This window comes from Oreochromis aureus, linkage group 10 (genome assembly GCF_013358895.1).
Source record: "Oreochromis aureus strain Israel breed Guangdong linkage group 10, ZZ_aureus, whole genome shotgun sequence".
Lineage (NCBI taxonomy): Eukaryota > Metazoa > Chordata > Actinopteri > Cichliformes > Cichlidae > Oreochromis > Oreochromis aureus.
Window position 1 is genome coordinate 1,735,027 of NC_052951.1, and position 17,280 is coordinate 1,752,306.

Genomic DNA, 17,280 nt, shown 5'->3' on the forward strand with positions numbered 1-17,280 from the left:
CTTTCACACAGAGACAACTTTGTCCTGTATAAGTGTGATCAGATTATTTACAGCAGAGACATCGTCCTGGCTCGTCTGCAACAGGTGGCATTGTGATAGGTCTGGCACCGGGTTGGACGTCTTACCTGTCTAAACAGACGGCGCCCAGGCTGAAAAGCAGCTGTATGGTCTTCCAGCCCTGGATGTCTAAACAGGACATCTCTCCTTGTATCAGCAACTCATACTTGTCAGCCAGAGCCTCTGTCACAGCACTGTCAGCCTCCATCGGAGGGATCCGGAGCAGCAGCTGACCCAGGAGGCCTAAGGTGAGGTGGTAGGTCTCGTTCAGAGAGCCAGCATTGGAAATGACTGCCTTAAAAAGCTGTGGCAGCATGGAGCTCAGACTGGGCAGACACAGGGAACAGCCCTGACAGGAAGACAACGTACATGTTAGGATAAGAGGAGAATATGTCAGTGCAATCACAGGACTAACGAACCTTTAGAAACATGTACAAAATCATTTATACTGTCAACGAGGTGCCGTCCATCAAGGCTAGCTGTTTGTCCCCTACTCCAAACATTTCTCATTGTTTAAATGTGTAATTCAGCTTCTTCACACTGACAGAAACTGGAGTTTCCCTGAGAGTCTGCTGTTGGCCCCACAGTGTAAAACGGGCCCACCCTCGGCCTAAGCCAAGCTAAACGGCTGATAGCGGATTAGCCTGCCTTGTAGCTGTAAGTCCATATTTATTGCACAGACATGAGAGCTGTGTGCGAGCTGGATCTTCTATCTTAATGTTTTAACCCCACAAAATGATTTTTGTCATTTACTGGTTTGGCTGGAGGTAGCATGGCTGCCAGCAGTCCCAGGATCCTCTCTCTTGAGCACTCGGAGAACACGTGCCCCTGAAGGGGAACTGGGGGCAGCCTATCGTCTGTTTCCTTGACAACATCAGATGTTGGCGAGTTGACTGCTCCTGGTCCACAATTTGAAGCAAAGAAGAGTAAATAAATAAATAGAGCTGAATCAGGCCAAGCATCTGGGTGAAAGCACTCTCAGCACTCACGTCGGACCACAGGAGAGAGGGGGTCTTCGCTGGACACAGACGGGGTCTGGCTGAGCCTGGCAGAGTCTAGGGTGTCTTGAGTGACCAGCTTCTTTTTGTCCCCCGACCCACTGCTCGGAGGGAGCGACAACTCTGGATGAGCAGCAGGAGGAGAGCTCGCCTCCTCTGCCTTTTTCTCATCTGACGGTTTATCCTGTTTGTGAGAGGACAGGCTGACTTTTACACTTTACATGTTTCTGCATCTTTTTCTGTAAATTGGCGAGACCCAAATATGAGGACGTCACATTATCTTTGAACATGAGTTGCATTCCCCACCTTGTGCTTAGGAGATGAAGGAGAGCAGACTGCTGCTGTGCTACCAGGGAGCGAGGAGGTGTCCGTGGCTGTGCTGAGCTCTTGAGAGGACTCGGGAGAGACTGGACACAGCTCGCTGTCAGAAGCAGAATCATTGGTGGACAGCAGAGCAAGCAAAGCAGAGGAACGGAAACCTATGCAGAGCACAGAAATAAAAAAAAATAAAAAAAAGAGTATTACATGTTAATAACCAGTCTGTGCAACGTAAAATTATGCAAATGCTACACTGCTGTGAACTTACCTTTGCCAGTCTGTCCTTTGAGCAAGCAGTCAGTGATGAGCTGGGAGCAGTGGGTCTGCAGGGCTTTGGCCACCTTCAGAGTGTCGCTGTCCAAACTGTCTCCATCCGTTTGCTTCTCGCTGCTCAGCTCTGACGTGTACAGGGCCAAAGCAGCAAACAGCAGCCAAGAGTAGTTGTGTATGTAGGGCTGGATGAGACGGTGGCGATCGCTGATCCGTATGGTCACCATGGGGTACACGGTGATGCGATGGGTGGGCAGGTGGCTGGTGATGGGACGATAACCATTTAATAAAAGGAGAACTAAAGAGGCGAAGCTCAACATTAAATGTGACTTGACGCGCGTTACCTGTCAGGATACTTCTTTGCGTTGTAACAACCGAAGCACAGGTCAAAGTCTTCACACACATTGCAGTTGATCCTGCTGCCTACAATAAGCCCCTGGCAATGATCGCAGGCATATTCCATGTTTACCATCTCATGATCGTCCTCGTGGCCTTCAGGCTTGGCACCACCTGATGAACATATACATGCATCCAGAGTGAGTATAACTACGACTACGGGAAGGTCCTCTGATCATCGGTGTCATGCATGCACTCACTAAGGAAGCAGGTCTTGCAGAGGTCCATGTCCATGCACTGCAGACAGCGGTAGCGGTGCCAAGGCGCCATCCTCTCACAGCCATCGCAAGAGATCACGACGTTGAGCAGGTCACAATAGCGGGCAATGAACATGTGCATCTGTGGACGGAGCACATAGAGTTTTTAAAATGACGGAGCATGCAGGTACATATGTGTAGGCTGCACCACGAATCTGCAGGTTTTTGTAAATGCAAAGGGAAGAATATGGAGAAGAGAAAAGCCAGCTTTGAGGCGACTCTGGCTGTTAACACTGCTAATGAAACGTTCATGGACTGTCGTCTACCTTTCTCCTGTCCTCCATCGATTCCTCTTCATCAATTTTGTCATACCACTTCTCAAACATCCCGTCCATACACTCATCCATCCACTCCTGGTTCTTCTTGTAGTCTGCAATCTCGTCCTCCTCTGTCCACTGACTGCAGATGAAGTTAAACCACAGAAGAAACTTCATGAATAAAGCAGAGTTAGAAAGCAAAAAGCAGTTTGTGAAAACTGAGTAAAACTTCTTTAGCAACTTTTCGTACATTTAGACGAGCACTGAGATTACCTGATGGCAGTGTCATGGACGCTGATGTTCTCCTGAGACATGCTGAGGAGGAGGTCAGGAAGGTTGATGCTCAGGAAGAAAGGAAGATCGTGCGCCTCCCAGTTCATGTCCAGGAGGTGCAACAAGCAGGTCTGCACACACGACAGGGCCGGCAGAAACGCTCTGCGGGGCAGTGATCGCGATCAGGTTACCGTGCACGCACTTTCACAACAAGACTTCCTGCACTTGCTTATTAATGGAAACAAATCTAAATTCACAAAATCACGACGGGTTAGAGGAAAGCGCTCACTTCTCATTGAGGCTGCTGAAGCCCTGTACCGCCTCCACAAGCATGAGCACCAGCTGATGGTAGGAGCGCCTCACTTCCTCTCCCAGCTTTTGACCACTGTCTGACAGCTGAGAGAAATAACTGGAAAACACAAAGAAAATGTCATTTCTGTGCAGTCAGTCAGCAAAACACCAAACTGACATCAGTGAATAATCTCCAAAAAGATGTGAGAACCAAGCTAAAGTGCTGTTTCATGGCATCACATTTTGGGACACTACTGTTAAAAACCTCTTGCTGTAAAACTCCTTCTGGGGTCTGGCGAGACTTTGCTTGCTTTGCTGCAATCTGCAGAGTTTAACCCTTTAAACCGGATTAGTGTTTAAACTGGGAGTGTCCAACTCCAGGCCTCGAGGGCCGGTGTCCTGCAGGTTTTAGATCTCACCCTGGGTCAACACAGCTGAATCACATGATTAGTTCATTACCAGGCCTCTGGAGAACTTGAGGAGGTCATTGAGCCATTTAAATCAGCTGTGTTGGATCAAGGACACATCTAAAACCTGCAGGACACCGGCCCTGGAGGCCTGGAGTTGGACACCCCTGGTTTAGAGGGTAAATTAGGTTAAGGTTTAAAGGGATGAATCCATTCATTTATTTTTTTCCCATTATGGAAAGCTAAGACCTACTATCCCACTAGGACCAGCATGCGTGCAGCATCGTATTCTGTGACCTTATTCTGATTGCTCCGGTTTTATGGAGGGTCATTTGTAAATGAATTAAAACTGAAAAACTGAGATTTACCAGGTAAAGTCTTTCTGGCATGCCAGCAGCTCCTGTAGGAACAGGATGCAGGGGGGTTGGAACAGGTGTGGCTGTCCCATGGAACGGAAGCACTGCTGAACCATCTCCAGCACCTTGCACACACTCAGGGCCTGCGCTTTGTTCAGAGACAGCGTCTGCAGAATGCTGCAGGAAGAAGAACGAGGACTTAACCCTGGATGCAAGTCTCATTATGCGTTATCAAACAGGAGATTAGCAGTTTCTCACCTTACTGTTGTGAGGGCCTGGTCCTTTATGAAGTTTAGGATGTGTTTGAGCATCGGGTAGCGATCTTTGACTGAGGGAGTCATGCGAGGCTCTTCTATAGAGCGGCAGGACAGGAGACGCAGGCGCGCCCGACTGAACGGAGCTTTGCGGTTGTAAGCAGAGGGGGAGGCTGGCTCCCCAGGCTGGGGGGAGAGACTCTCTGTCGAGTCTCGATGGGTTCGCCTGCTGTGGCCACATGAGGATGAGTTTGCAATGTGAGTACTGGACGACTGACTCTGTCCAGACCTGGACTCACAGCTTTCCTCAGACCCTGCAGCCTGAGGTCCCAGAGATGAGCTGGCTTGGAAGTCCCCTTCTGAAATAGAACTTGATCGGAACAGCAGAGCACTGCTGCTCTCTGTGGCTTTGGAAGCGTCGCTGCCTTGGCATGGAACTCCGCAAGGAGCAAATCGGAACAACAAGAGGCTTTTCTCGATGCACATCTCAGCTGGAGAAGAGAGGAAAGAGTTAAAATGTCAGGAAAAAGCCAAATAAAAATCAAGACATGACATTAAAAAGGAAGAAGCACTCACCCAGTGTCTCCATGGTAACCTCATCAGGACCACCTTCCCTCTCGTCATGAATGTTCATTTTGCCAACCAGATATCTCTGCTTCATCTCCAGCTAACAGGAAATAGATCCCAGCAGAGTAACAGGTGAGAAACATGAAAAGCACAAAGCCAACAGAGAGATGTCCCGTGTGTTACACTCACCATCCACGTTCTGATGCTGTCTGCTAGTGAATACACCTGCACAAACTCTTCACTCAGACTGGATTTACAGTCCGGATTAACTACTAGCACAAAAACACAGACGGGAGAAAATCATTCAGACAGAAGTAGATTAATAACAAAACACAGCTGTAGTGATCGCTGGTTACCATAGCTAAGAAGTGCAAGGTTGAGGGCTGGTGTGTGGTACACCATGGCTGCCCACATGGCATTCACAGCTTGGTCTATCTTTGACCCAGTGGTGATCTCGTTCCTCATCGTCTGTTTCCTGCAAGCCTGCACGAGGGTCCTCATCAGCTCTGTTCTAGCGTCTGTTAGCTCCTGTGAAGGGTTCCAGCGAGCAAAGTCCTCCAGGAAGCCCATCAACTCATCCAGAGTCCATGTGCTCGCCTACCACACAGAAAAAGAAAAACACTATTAGAGCATCTTCCAGTCGAGGTCACCGAGTAATGCAACCGAAACATCCGGTGCACGGTGCTCGTACACACTGAGGTAGTGTTTTTCACCTGGTCTGTGATTGTTTTTGTTCGGTTCGCCTCCCTTTTTTCACACAGCCCATGTCTCAGGATGGGTTTCCATAAAGGTGAAGACTGAACATGGGACATTTTCCCTGATGGAAGTTCCTTTACGCTGCGAACCTCTGGAGACAGTAACCCACAATAATACACAATAATGCTAGTGCCTCACACTGGTTTCTTTTCTGCTCTGATAAACTCTGACTGAGGCCAACCTCATGAAAACAGTCTCACCGTGTGGAGATTTCAACGCGAGCGTTCTGGATGCAAGGCGACCCATCAGACGAGCCACCAGCAGCTGCAGATCTGACATCCAAGAAATGGTGATGTCTGGTAAACCCAGGGCTGTTACAGTGAACTTATAGCCCCACTCGTTGTTGCTGCTGTCAGAGTGGAAGAGGAACTGCAGCTGGGGACCGGTGTCAAAGGTCACTTTCTAAAGGAGCAAACACACAAGGACACATTCGTAAATATCAGTGACATATCTGAAGACCGGCCTGTGATTTTCCTTTGCCTACCTTTGGCCACTTCTCAGTTCCAACCTTCATGTCGTAGCGGACCTTCCCCCCTCTGGAATCTGTGAATTCTAAGTAGTCGTATCTGCAAATATTGTGAGCACAGTTAACAGGATAAAATCCCCACAAAGGATTTCAAAAACAAACAGATAAACATAAACACGTCACCTCTTCTCTGTTTCACACCGTTCATCAAACTCCACCTCAAACGATGTCGTGCCGGGGCAGGCGAAGATGCTCGTCTCGTGGCGGCTGTTCTCGTAGTTGTGCGGGGACTCCATGTTCCAGGTCCTTAACACCACTGGCTGCTGGGGTTGGTGCCAGTTCTCTTGATCCACCTTATAGTGACAGGTTACAATAAGATCCAAGTTTCTGGACTGCTGCACTGTTTGTGTAACTCTGAACACCACACAGTGGATCAAATCAAACACATCAAAATGAGGCTGAATGCAGACTTTCAGCATCATTTCAACTGGTTACACTTGTAGAAGTATTATTTCATAGGAAATGCAGCCACTTTAAGACATAATACGTTTATATAGGCCCGTTTTCTGAAGGCCAGAAGTAACTGGACTGATAAGCAGTTCGATTAATGTTTGTCAATGCACAAAGTACCTCTGTTACGCACTTCAGAAAGAAACACTGCCTTTCTTCCCCACAAAAACACATGTGATTTGCCTTTCTTATGGTTTTAAATACTTTTTCACCACTAATTAGACTGGTCCTTCTGGACCCCCATTTCCCAAATACTGGTGTCCATGATACCCGCTTCATTCGCACCCCTTACGATGGGATGGAGGCAACAGAAGTGTTAGCGGTCAAAGTGGACTGACCTTAGAAAAGATGTCTCCGGTGTCACTTGACAGGCTTCTGAGCAGCTCAACGAGCGAGGAGAAGCTTTTCAGCAGCATGCTGTGGGGGATGTCCAAGGGGCACAGCTCCAAGAGGAAGATCATCTGCCAGGACCCAAACCAATTATTCACAACGCTCTATTCTAGATGTGTCTATGAAGCCAATTACAGTGCATAACACAAGACAGCATTACCAGTTGTCTGAAGACTGTGGCTATGATAGAGCTGCCTAATTTTTCAGTAATCTGAGCTCCAGTGTATCTCTCCAACAGTGAGCCAAGGATAGACTTCACACGTTCCAAGAACTGATCCACATCTATTGAAAACAAATCATCATACAGCTTAGTCACACATCGTTCGAGCGTGCTCTGCATGCTCTGATAAACACATGACCCCTGACAATCACGTATGTCATCAGGAATAATGCATCTCACATTTTAGCAGGATGTCTCTGGCCAGCTCCATTGCAATGGCCGTGGATGCTCCTCCTTTGAGCTGCAGGTAGCACCAGGAGAGCAGACTGCCCTGCAGAGCCCAGAACAACGACAGCAGAACCGATCTGCTGGCTCCGCTATTCTCATCCACCATCATGACCTCACACTGAAGGACAGAAGACACGAGGAGAAACGAACTTTAGAAAGACAAAAGAAACGTTCAATGTCCACCTGTGAGAAGCTGGCTTACCTCTCTGGTGGCGACCAGGAGCAGCGTCTCCATGACTGAGAGTATTGGGCTGATGTCAAAGTCTGAGGGAGCTCCTTTAGGAGGGAGCAGCAGAAGGCCACTTGGATCCTGATCGCTGCAGAGAAAGCACAGATGTCACCGACTCCTCGGGATGCCCGAGTGTACAGGACCATATGATGACGTGTTTGTACAGCTCTTACCTGAAGTAATTACAAAGGGATTCAAAGGTAACCTTCACCGACTCTGGCTGATCCTCCTCTGTAATGTTTTTCTGGAAAAACACAAAAATAAACATTATGAGAATCATTACGCTCCTGCTGCTGCTGCATAATAACATTTACAAACTCACCATCATGTGAAAGAGTTTGTCTCGCCTGACATGTTTATCAGGGAAGAAAACAGCCGCTCCATGAAGAACAGCCTTCATCGCTTCTGTGTGCAAAGCTTTTTCCACGGATGTCTCACCTTCCGGACTGTCCACAACTAAAGCAAAAACCACAAACAGGATTGCTACACTGGATTTCTCTGATGCTTACAAACCTGCTATAACTAGTCCCTGCTGTCATGGACTCTCTCCACAGAAATGCAGGATTCTGAGCTCTGTGAGAGCGACGGCTCCTTACTGTGACAGAGGTGAGTGTAGAGCTCCCACACAGCCCTCATAGGGTCACTGAGGTCATCTTTGCTGCTGGACATGGATGGACGAGCTGCTGCGCCAGCTCCATCTGGCACTTTGCTCTCCTCTTTGCCCCGGGGCTCCAGGGGGGTGGGCAGCATGGGGAAACAGTTCTGCATCAACTGGAGGAGGAGAACTCTGCTCTTCATCACCTCCTCTCCCTCACTGGAAGAAAGAAACATGCTAACTTGCAGCAGGCATGGACTCCCACTGACTAACTCAGTGGGAATTATCATTCTAGTAATTCTAACAGCAAGTGCAAGACACGGCAGTGAGAAGAGCTTTACTCACATCTCCCTGAGTTTGCTGTAGAAGTTCCAGAAGAGGCTCAGGCTGAGGCCGCTGAATTCCAACAGATACTTCTGCTTGCAGTGAGAGGCATCCTGTACACACAAACACACAGGACCATCAGATCAGTAATAAAGAGACAGGAAACATCCCTTCATCTCTCAGCAGTACAGTAAAATGTGTTGCAATGACTCTGAATGGCCATAAGGGGGCGCACTGTCTCATGTTGACAGTAAACAGAGTGAATTAGTACTTTGGAACAGTACAGGATCATAATGTTACATTTTTCTCATGCTTTCTTGTAGCATTTCTTCATCTTAAAGGCAGGAGTGTCCTCTTCAGCACTCTCCAGATTAATAACGGTCTTAATAGTATTCAAACTATATCTTAATGTGGCCCAGTGACGACTGCGTTCACCATACGGTCCCTGCACCATGCTGCGCGGCAGCCTCCCACAGCAGTTTTCTTTTTTTATCTGAATAATTTTTGACACCGATAAAGTTGATTTTTCTTGCTCACTATGATTCAAGCAAATGCAGCTGCCTTTGTTGTGTAAGTCAGTCTTTACAGCTCTGCTAACTCTTGCTAATGGAGACTCGTCACCAGCTGATTGTGCTCACAGGTCTACTGCCCAGAGCGAGGCCTCTAATCCCAGAGGAGCCAGCAGGAAATGACAGGGTTTAGTGATGGAGCAGATCCTCCTGGGAAATGTAGGTGTTTGGAAAACACGCGAGTTGAGTTTACTGAGGTCGAGTTTACCCTAACCCAGTGGGAGCCTCGTGAGTGGAGTTATTGCCACACTCACACGTTTCCAAACCACAGTGTGACCGTGTCTGGTTTCAGGACATTTAAGGTGCATAGCGTGCACTAGCTATGACTGAACCATCACCGAGGGAACATTTACACGGCCTGAACATTGAACTGCTAGCTGTATAACTCTCCACAGTAACTCATCACTGCTGTTGAATCAGCACACTCTTTGGTCCATCAGCTAACAGAGCTCGTCTGTGGCAGCGCTGACTGGATGCTGCAACACTTACAGGACACACAGCAGGACGCTCTCTTTAAAATCTGTGTCAGATGCAGGAAATCACCTCAAACCTCAAACCTGCATTCATTTTAGATTTAAGCTTGAGTCTTCTTTCTTTGTATTATTTATTAAACTATTAAACTAAACTAAAACTTTTTTTAAACTCTTCTGAGCCGTTTCATCCTGTGATGCTTTTTTTCTTTACATTTTAATATAGTGCAAGTCTTTTTTCATGTTTTGGCTGCTGTAACACAGTCATTTACAAATTTGGGGGATAATATGGGGTATTTTTTATCTAATAAGTAGGTACCATGTCTCGTGTAAGCTGCTGTATGAAGAAGAGGGTCTTCTTTAGCAGACAAAGGCCGGTAACAGCATCACTGTCAAAGCTCTCTCCTTTTGGACTGAGGTCATCCAGGTCTGCGAGCCTCTCTGTCCCAGGGCACAAGTAGCCACTGAAGCTGAGGGACTGCACACCAAGGCGCTCGGCGTTGTCCTGCCTGGTGCACAGGAATTTCACCATCAGGAACTGTGAAGACCGGAACAATTAGAGGTGGTGTGACTTGACAATGACGACACAATATTAAAGACTAACTAACGTTCACTAATGATGAAAGGGAACTGACTAACTGGATGTAGTGTGTACCTTGGCAACACGACACTGCTGCAGCTTGATCTCCACATCATTCCAGTCATCCTCCAGCTCAAACCAGCCAATCGGCTCGTCTTCACTCTGCGCTGGAGTCTTGGCGCTGCAGGTCAGGTGACAGGATGGTGTGTCAGCCATACACAGAATAAACCACTGAGGTGGGCCCCACACACATACAGACTGCTGAGGGGTCTCCATAACTAAAGTTTATCCCATTTTTAGGACTGGATGGTTCATTTTAGTGAGACAGTGTCACGATCAGCATCTTTTCTTTTTATCACAGGAGCATTTCAAACTAAAATATAGGAACAGATAAATAGTTAAAAATAGCTGCAAATCCTTACCTGCTTTGTACAAACTCTTTGAAATCCTTGTAGTCCCAGGAGTGATACTTTTTAAACCTTTTGAAGTGTTTCTCTGCATCGAAAGGATCGGCCTCCTTATACGCAAACACTAAACCACATTTCGGTCCAATGGCTCCTTTCCGCACCTTATCACACAAACACAGTGTAAGACCTGCAGCACCGTAATCCTCCGTCACTCTCTAGGTTATCGTATTTTGCACTGTAATGGTAAAATTATAGGCCTTCTCACTTTGATCTTTATCTGAGTGACCTGGAAGTTGCTCTGGTCCTCTGTCGAGAGGATTACGCTGGCTTTCAAACGGCCGGCTTCTGTGAGAAAACCTGCAAAGAACAAAGTATCCAGCAACACTTTACGTCATGTTGATATTGTACTCAATCTTAAGAACAGTCGTTATTGATCTCAGTTGTACCATCTCCAGTGGAGTACTCTGTTAGCATGTTCTCTGGTCCTGATTTCTCATCTTTGCTCTTCACATCACAGGCCTGTAAGTGCAGCTGGAGCGGCTTCCCTGTAAAAAGCCAGAATGTCCAATCACAGCACACTTAATCATATGATCATGTTCCATTACTTTGTAACTTTGTTACTACACTGGAGGACGGGAGGGCAATAATCACCACACTGCAGCTTTGTAAAACAAGAAGCAATTTTCCACTGCTAATAACCCACTAATGCAACTCCTCCTCAGAAATGGGCACTTTCTCAGATTTGAATGTTCTCGTATGAAGGAGAGGAAAAGAAGAGCCGTTTACGTTACCGTTGCGATACAGCAGTCGTAGCCGGACCGAGGCCATAGAGACGATGAGTGACGAGGCCTTGTACTTGGTGTCTAAATGATCACTGATGCAGGACAGGGCCTGAATGACTTTTGCCACACTCCCTCTGGCCAGGGCGAAGGCCAGGAGGGTCAGCTCTACATCAGGACTCACACAGCAGCTGCACACAGGAGAACAAATACTTTGCCAAGATTCCACAAACAGCTGAATCAAACTTGTCGTGCCAGCGCACACTTTCATTTTTTATATAAGCTCTAATGCAATGCTGACACTCTCAGCAGCATGTCCCTGCTTTGTTGTTGTTTAAACTGACTGCAGAGCTTCATACACCGCGGGCTCAAAGGCCACACCTGACCTTAGCTGAACTTAAGAAGTACTTCCTGTATAACCCAAGTGGATCAAGTAGTTCTAGCAACAATTCGACACATTGAAGATCGTACATGCAAACTGATATTAAATTGTTTTAAATTTGTCAGAATTTAAAAAAACTGAATTTCCTGACAGTTAATAAAGTCGATGTTTCTACCTTAAACAAGCTGTTTTAGTTCCTCCTCATTTCAGCCTACTGAGAACAGAACAGGTGGGACTTCTACGTGCGCAGTCAGAGCAGTGTGCATGGATGACCATGTTAGGGATATCTTAGCGACATAAATATCTAAGAGTAGAAAAAACTTATAGCAATGATGATGATTTCCAATATTTTTCTGCATCTGTCAGCAGAATTAGATTTGCAGAGCACCAAATGGAACAAAGTGTGTCGCTGCCTCACTTTAACCAGTATTTTTGTTTCCACCTGCTTTTACTGAGATGACGTCAGCATTGTGAGCTCAGTGTGGTGGCTGTGCCACAATCCCTTACTCTGCTATCCTGAGGAGAAATCCATCCACCTCCTCCAAGATGTTTGCAGAAAAGAACCTGGGGAACTCTGTGGATGACGGTGTAAGGGACAATGGCGGCATGTGACGTAAGGCTTTTCTAGAGGTGAATCAAAAAAAAAAGAAACCACCGGCATCAGTAAGAACCTTACAAATGTGATGCTAGTCAATACAAACATGCAATGAGCTCTGCATCTTACTGTGTGCTCTGAAGGACGGTCTGAGCAAGTGCAGGGTTTGTCTCCATGGACGCAGTGACCAAAGAGGTGAGGAGAGACAGGTACCAGACGGCTGAAGCATCCGAAACAGACATCTCTTTATTCTTGGTAATCTGATAACCCAGCGTCTTCAAGCCGTGAATCCGTGTGTCGCATCCATCACTCAGGCACCGCTTAATGTTGATTTGGATGTCTGGGATTTAGTGAAAAGTTTATGTGGTTAACGGAAAAATCAGATACATCCCGCAGGAAAGAAAAGAGAGCACAGTTGAAGATACTGCAGAATAAATATTGATTAGGGAGGCACACGTGAAACACATGACTTAACTATGCGGACCTCAATACATGCAAAGCACAGCTACGATTTTTAAGTGTGTGTGGACATGTAGTGAACAGGTCATTATTAAAAAGGAGCCCATGTGGAGCATACATAGGCCTCTAAGGTGAAAAACAGACTCTCTCTTGGACTAGATCCCTTCGATCTTCAGCTTGTGGAAGCCTGCATGTGGACCAACAAGGAGGCACTTGAAAGCACAACTGTATGACCCCACCAAAGCTCACATGAAGCCTACACCATGCTTTATGTTCAGACAGATGATAGTGTGACCATCAGTGAGAGACGTAAACATTCCACTAAGCAGAAAGATGGTGACTCACAGGGGTGTGTGATGTTGGCATTCTCCAAGAGAGCTACATAGCCCGTGACATTGCTCGGGATGCGGATGTCTCTGATCTCCTGCAAAGAACGCCGGTTCTTCCCCACAGCAACTGACACTAGCTGAGGCATATAGCTGTGGTCATTAGAAGCCACAGCAATGGCCAAACGTCTCAAAACAACATCTGGTTTCATTTTTAGTCTGGGAAGGGAAAAGGGAGATGAGTTTCCACCTTAGAGCTGTTAATAGACTTGCTTAGAAACATCAGAAACTCAGCTGCATTTTACCGTATCCAGTGTGAGCGAGCGCTGCCGTCGGACTGCCAGAAAGACGCCGTTTCCCCATTTGTCATCTTGTAGATGTCAGCAACATTGGATGAAGCTTCTATTGTGCTGTAGCACTGAGTGACGACCTTGACCATGTCTACATCCGGATCACGGTCCAGCTCTGCTCTGTACTGAATATCCAAATCTGAAAGAAAAACTCACATGAGGACAGCCTCACCACAGGCGTGGTGCTGCTAGATGTGCATTTAGCCTTAAATTACTAAAGAAAACATTCCTTAAGCACTGGCCAACTCTCGTGCTCACCTTTCTCCTTCTGCAAGAGGAATTCCAAGAAGTCCTGCACCACACTGGACCTCATGGTACAGATACTGTTGTAGCCCTCTAAAATTGGGAAAGGGATGGCACTGCTGGGAATACGATTCCTGTGTAAGAACTTTAGAATTTTAGAGGCGTGTGCTCCTAATCGGTCTTTGGTCTTGGAGAATATGTCCACAAAACCTGTGGAAAGGAAAATACAAGAAAAATGAATGGGTTAACTTTTTGGCCACACACTGACTGCACTGATTCAAATAAGGTCGAGTTTGTTTATCTGGGTAAACAAATCACATATCGTACCTGGGGTAAGCGAGCAGGCCTGAAGCTGTCTTATCACATTACTCAGCTCTCCCTGTAGATTAGCTCCATTGGAGTTCTTCAGAGCAATCAGCATGCTCTCTATGTCCACCACTCCATCCCCCTCTGCATCGAACTGACCAAAGGCCTGAGACAGTGGAGAAGGACAAAGACTCTGTATTTTATACCAACAATTAGTCCCTCACTTTCACAGTGTTGCAAAAATCTATAAGAACATTCATCTTAAAACACAAATGGCCTAGCAACTGTTGTTAACGTAAAGACCACTCAGCTGAAAGCATCTTTATTGCTTAATACAGACTACGTTTTATGGTATAAAAGATGTTACGTAGCTATGCTTTTGGAATCTGTGGCTTGATTCCTGAAAGAAACATTGTCTCGTTCCTTATTTAAAGCACAGCTTTGATAGTCAGTATTTACTCAGACAAAGAGCACAGACTGACATTCATTAGTTCAACCAGTCATCTGCAACCACTGGTTAAAAAACAGCCAGTCAAGAGACAACAAAACAATGTGGTCTGCTACAAGTGACCGAGGCGGAAAACCTAGTGACAAAACCCACAAGAACAGGTGACATTATGTCAGCTCATTTACCCGATCCACTGCAAGTTCTAGAAATCTAGAAACGGCAAAAACAAGGGGGGGAAACCTGCTAGAAAACTCTCCCTTCTGTCCAAGTTCAACGGCACATGAGCCACAGTCTAAAAATCAGTCATAGCGGAGTTGTGGTTTGATAGAATTGAAGCCCTTCTTTTCCAGGCGAGACCCCGAGCTGCTTTTGTGCCTAGGATAGATCGTCCCGTTAGCTCTGTACTCGACCTGGTACTACCCAACAGAACTGTGACTGGCCAAACTCACCTGTCACAGGTAAAGCCTGATAACAGAGCCCACGAGCGGTGCAGGAGCCCCTCTCCGATCACTACAATGCTATTTAGATTTGTTGACCGACAATGATAAAAGCACGTGACAGCCCAAAGACTTAATTACGTATTTACGTATTGATTACAAACACTGAATGGGCGTGGCGACAAGTTATCAAACACTAGCCTCGAACCTGGGCCAAAAACGAGAAGACGCGATGGCTCCAACCATAACATGTGACGTTAGAAGCGTGAGGAAGGCCACAGCAGGTTTATACCTCTTCGCACTCGTCCCTCGGGGCATCTCTGCTCTCTAACATCTCACAAAATTGATCAACATTAACGGACTCTTCTCCCCGGTTTAACCGGTCCTCCAGCCACCGCATCAGGACACCCTCATTCCCGGCCAGGACGGACTCGTGAATGGCGACTCCAGAGTCGCTAATACGAGCCGCCGCTTCTCTCAGTTTCACTTGCTCCAAGAGGACCCCGGGGCTGGGTGGTCCACCAGTGGGCACGGGTAGGTTATTCGATCCCCTTCCGCTCCTGCCACAACCAGAGCCGCCGCCGCCTCCAACACCGCCGCCAGCGGTCGCAGAGGCCGGACCGTCTTCCGCGAAGCCGGGGCTCTCCGTTTCTATGTCTTCCTCGTCGCCGCTGCCTCCGCCGCAGCCGCTCTCCGCGTTGCCCATGTTTGTTTCGCCGACCTTATGCTCCCCTGAAAACCCCTGCGGCCCACTGGGCGTGAGTTTTGAAACGGTTGGACCGGTCTGTACACAGACCGCTCCAGCGTTCACCTACAGCAGAGCTCTACTCTACTACCGCATTGACGTGCTGTACGGCCGCAACGTCCTTTGCGTTCGTAGTTCGCGCACGCGCTGTGGTTTGGTGTGTCCGTTCACGGAAGCACCTGTGCTGCCACCGAGTAATTGTGAGGTGTGCGACGTGAACTGAATGTAAAGCTTAAAGAAAAGGAGCTTTAATAAAGCAGCATGCTCAGCTATGTGGTGGTCGCGCTTTTATCCGTGACGTTGGCAGTGCTGTTCATCCCTCCTGATTGGTCAGCTATGTTTGGCATTGAGTCATCAAAGGGGTCACCGCTCAGACTCCTAAGCAGGAGTGAGTTAGCGCTGCACGATGGGGAGCAGGGCAGCAAGGGGCTATACCTGGCCATACTGGGGCAGGTTTTTGATGTACACAAGGGAGAAAAGCACTATGGACCTGGTGGCGCTTATCACTTTATGGCAGGTGATCCCCAGCTTTCTTTGACGACCCTGGAGTCCATGTGTGGTACTCCTAATAGTACTCGATATTCCGCCTTTGGCTAAATGTGTGTTTGTACTTTCAGGCAAAGACGCCTCACTGGCCTTCATCACCGGAGACTTCACAGAGAGTGGGCTGACAGATGACGTGTCGAGTCTGTCTCCCCTAGAGGTGGTTGCGCTGTACGACTGGCTGGCCTTCTACCAGAGGGACTACCAAAATGTGGGTATGTGATTTCCACCAATCATTTAGTGGAACAGCTCCAGGTGGCCGTCATAGTAAATAGATGTTCTTGTTACTACTACAAGTGTGCTTGGTTGTGTTTTGGAAACAAACAGATATTTTTGGTTTATGATGTGCATATAACAGAAGCAAAGTATACAATGTTTGTTTTCACTATAATGACTGAGTGCAGAAGGTTACTTTAAAATTTAACAACACTTCCTTTGTTAATTGACTTGAATATTATTACTACTTTACTCATGGAGCAAATTGCAGCTAGGATATGACCATACACTTAGTGAAGATAATTTTACCTTAAAAGCTGTCAGAAAATGGAAACATCCCAGAAAGCTTTTATTTAATGTTTTGGTATCCAACATTTGAATACAGGTGTATTAATAGGTCGGTTCTATAACGAGGCCGGAGAGCCCACAGAGGGCCTGTTGAGAGTAGAAGCATCACTAGCAGAGGGTAAGAAACTCAAGGCTCAGTCTGAGGCTGAGAGGATTCGCTTTCCGTCTTGCAACTCAGAGTGGACTGCTGCCAGTGGAGGAAGATTCTGGTGCTCCACTAAGAGGTATGCACCTAATCGAAAATGAAGTCAATGTTGTATTATCCTACTGATGTGTAATGCAGCATTTCTGACACTAGTGGGCGAGAGGAGTGCACATCAGGAGATACAGGGTTGAGTTTATTTCTTTATTTCCTGCAGTGGTGGAGTGGTGAGACACTGGGCAGGCGTGCCACGGAAGCTCTTCTCTCCTGGCTCCACTGGTGCTCGTTGTGTCTGTGTTGAAGACCCGATCACGGCAGAGGAAGACCCCAACCTGCAGAAATACGACGGCTGCCCTGCACATGCCGAGTCATGCTCTGTGGGAGCGCACTAGACCGGTCAGCCCAGAGAATGGACCCACTCATAGCTGCTTCTTAGCAGCACTGAACTCAGAAACACACTTTGGCTAGTAACTGAATTTTTTGACAATAAAGAGACCAAATCAAGAAACCTCAAAG

The 17,280-nt window shown here is 47.2% G+C and overlaps 2 protein-coding genes across 6 annotated transcripts in view; one reads left to right on the forward strand and one right to left on the reverse strand.

Annotated features, from left to right (window-relative positions):
• The window catches only part of zzef1 (zinc finger, ZZ-type with EF hand domain 1), a 29,070-nt gene extending 13,447 nt beyond the window's left edge, over positions 1-15,623 (reverse strand). For 2 of the 4 annotated variants that reach the window (XM_039618203.1, XM_031748074.2), the window contains exons 1-40: positions 15,063-15,623; positions 13,907-14,051; positions 13,595-13,789; positions 13,292-13,475; positions 13,006-13,205; positions 12,331-12,541; positions 12,114-12,230; positions 11,237-11,415; positions 10,892-10,990; positions 10,711-10,802; positions 10,461-10,606; positions 10,114-10,219; positions 9,778-9,996; positions 8,441-8,532; positions 8,097-8,314; positions 7,823-7,956; positions 7,674-7,744; positions 7,474-7,588; positions 7,224-7,389; positions 6,984-7,105; positions 6,772-6,894; positions 6,107-6,276; positions 5,942-6,023; positions 5,658-5,859; positions 5,415-5,548; positions 5,058-5,298; positions 4,891-4,973; positions 4,711-4,801; positions 4,139-4,625; positions 3,893-4,057; positions 3,116-3,235; positions 2,827-2,988; positions 2,563-2,695; positions 2,240-2,378; positions 1,988-2,153; positions 1,642-1,904; positions 1,362-1,534; positions 1,047-1,239; positions 811-956; positions 126-406 (exon numbers count right to left, since the gene is read on the reverse strand). In XM_039618203.1, the coding sequence (XP_039474137.1) occupies positions 126-406; positions 811-956; positions 1,047-1,239; positions 1,362-1,534; positions 1,642-1,904; positions 1,988-2,153; positions 2,240-2,378; positions 2,563-2,695; positions 2,827-2,988; positions 3,116-3,235; positions 3,893-4,057; positions 4,139-4,625; positions 4,711-4,801; positions 4,891-4,973; positions 5,058-5,298; positions 5,415-5,548; positions 5,658-5,859; positions 5,942-6,023; positions 6,107-6,276; positions 6,772-6,894; positions 6,984-7,105; positions 7,224-7,389; positions 7,474-7,588; positions 7,674-7,744; positions 7,823-7,956; positions 8,097-8,314; positions 8,441-8,532; positions 9,778-9,996; positions 10,114-10,219; positions 10,461-10,606; positions 10,711-10,802; positions 10,892-10,990; positions 11,237-11,415; positions 12,114-12,230; positions 12,331-12,541; positions 13,006-13,205; positions 13,292-13,475; positions 13,595-13,789; positions 13,907-14,051; positions 15,063-15,476 (6,779 nt within the window). In that variant the 5' untranslated portion in view covers positions 15,477-15,623. The remainder of the gene's footprint in view (positions 1-125; positions 407-810; positions 957-1,046; positions 1,240-1,361; positions 1,535-1,641; positions 1,905-1,987; positions 2,154-2,239; positions 2,379-2,562; positions 2,696-2,826; positions 2,989-3,115; positions 3,236-3,892; positions 4,058-4,138; positions 4,626-4,710; positions 4,802-4,890; positions 4,974-5,057; positions 5,299-5,414; positions 5,549-5,657; positions 5,860-5,941; positions 6,024-6,106; positions 6,277-6,771; positions 6,895-6,983; positions 7,106-7,223; positions 7,390-7,473; positions 7,589-7,673; positions 7,745-7,822; positions 7,957-8,096; positions 8,315-8,440; positions 8,533-9,777; positions 9,997-10,113; positions 10,220-10,460; positions 10,607-10,710; positions 10,803-10,891; positions 10,991-11,236; positions 11,416-12,113; positions 12,231-12,330; positions 12,542-13,005; positions 13,206-13,291; positions 13,476-13,594; positions 13,790-13,906; positions 14,052-15,062) is intronic. The other 2 variants (XM_039618202.1, XM_039618204.1) reach the window with 2 other exon arrangements.
• A 38-nt stretch (positions 15,624-15,661) lies between these two features.
• On the forward strand, positions 15,662-17,279 carry LOC116326681 (neuferricin). 2 transcript variants are annotated; one of them, XM_031748051.2, is made up of 4 exons: positions 15,662-16,032; positions 16,133-16,273; positions 16,660-16,846; positions 16,982-17,279. In XM_031748051.2, exons 1-4 carry the CDS (start codon positions 15,777-15,779, stop codon positions 17,154-17,156), a joined length of 759 nt encoding a protein of 252 aa, XP_031603911.1. In that variant the 5' UTR covers positions 15,662-15,776; the 3' UTR covers positions 17,157-17,279. The 2 variants fall into 2 exon arrangements, with proteins under 2 accessions (XP_031603911.1, XP_039474142.1); XM_039618208.1 differs by having other exon boundaries at positions 16,672-16,846.
• Position 17,280: the final 1 nt, after the last annotated feature.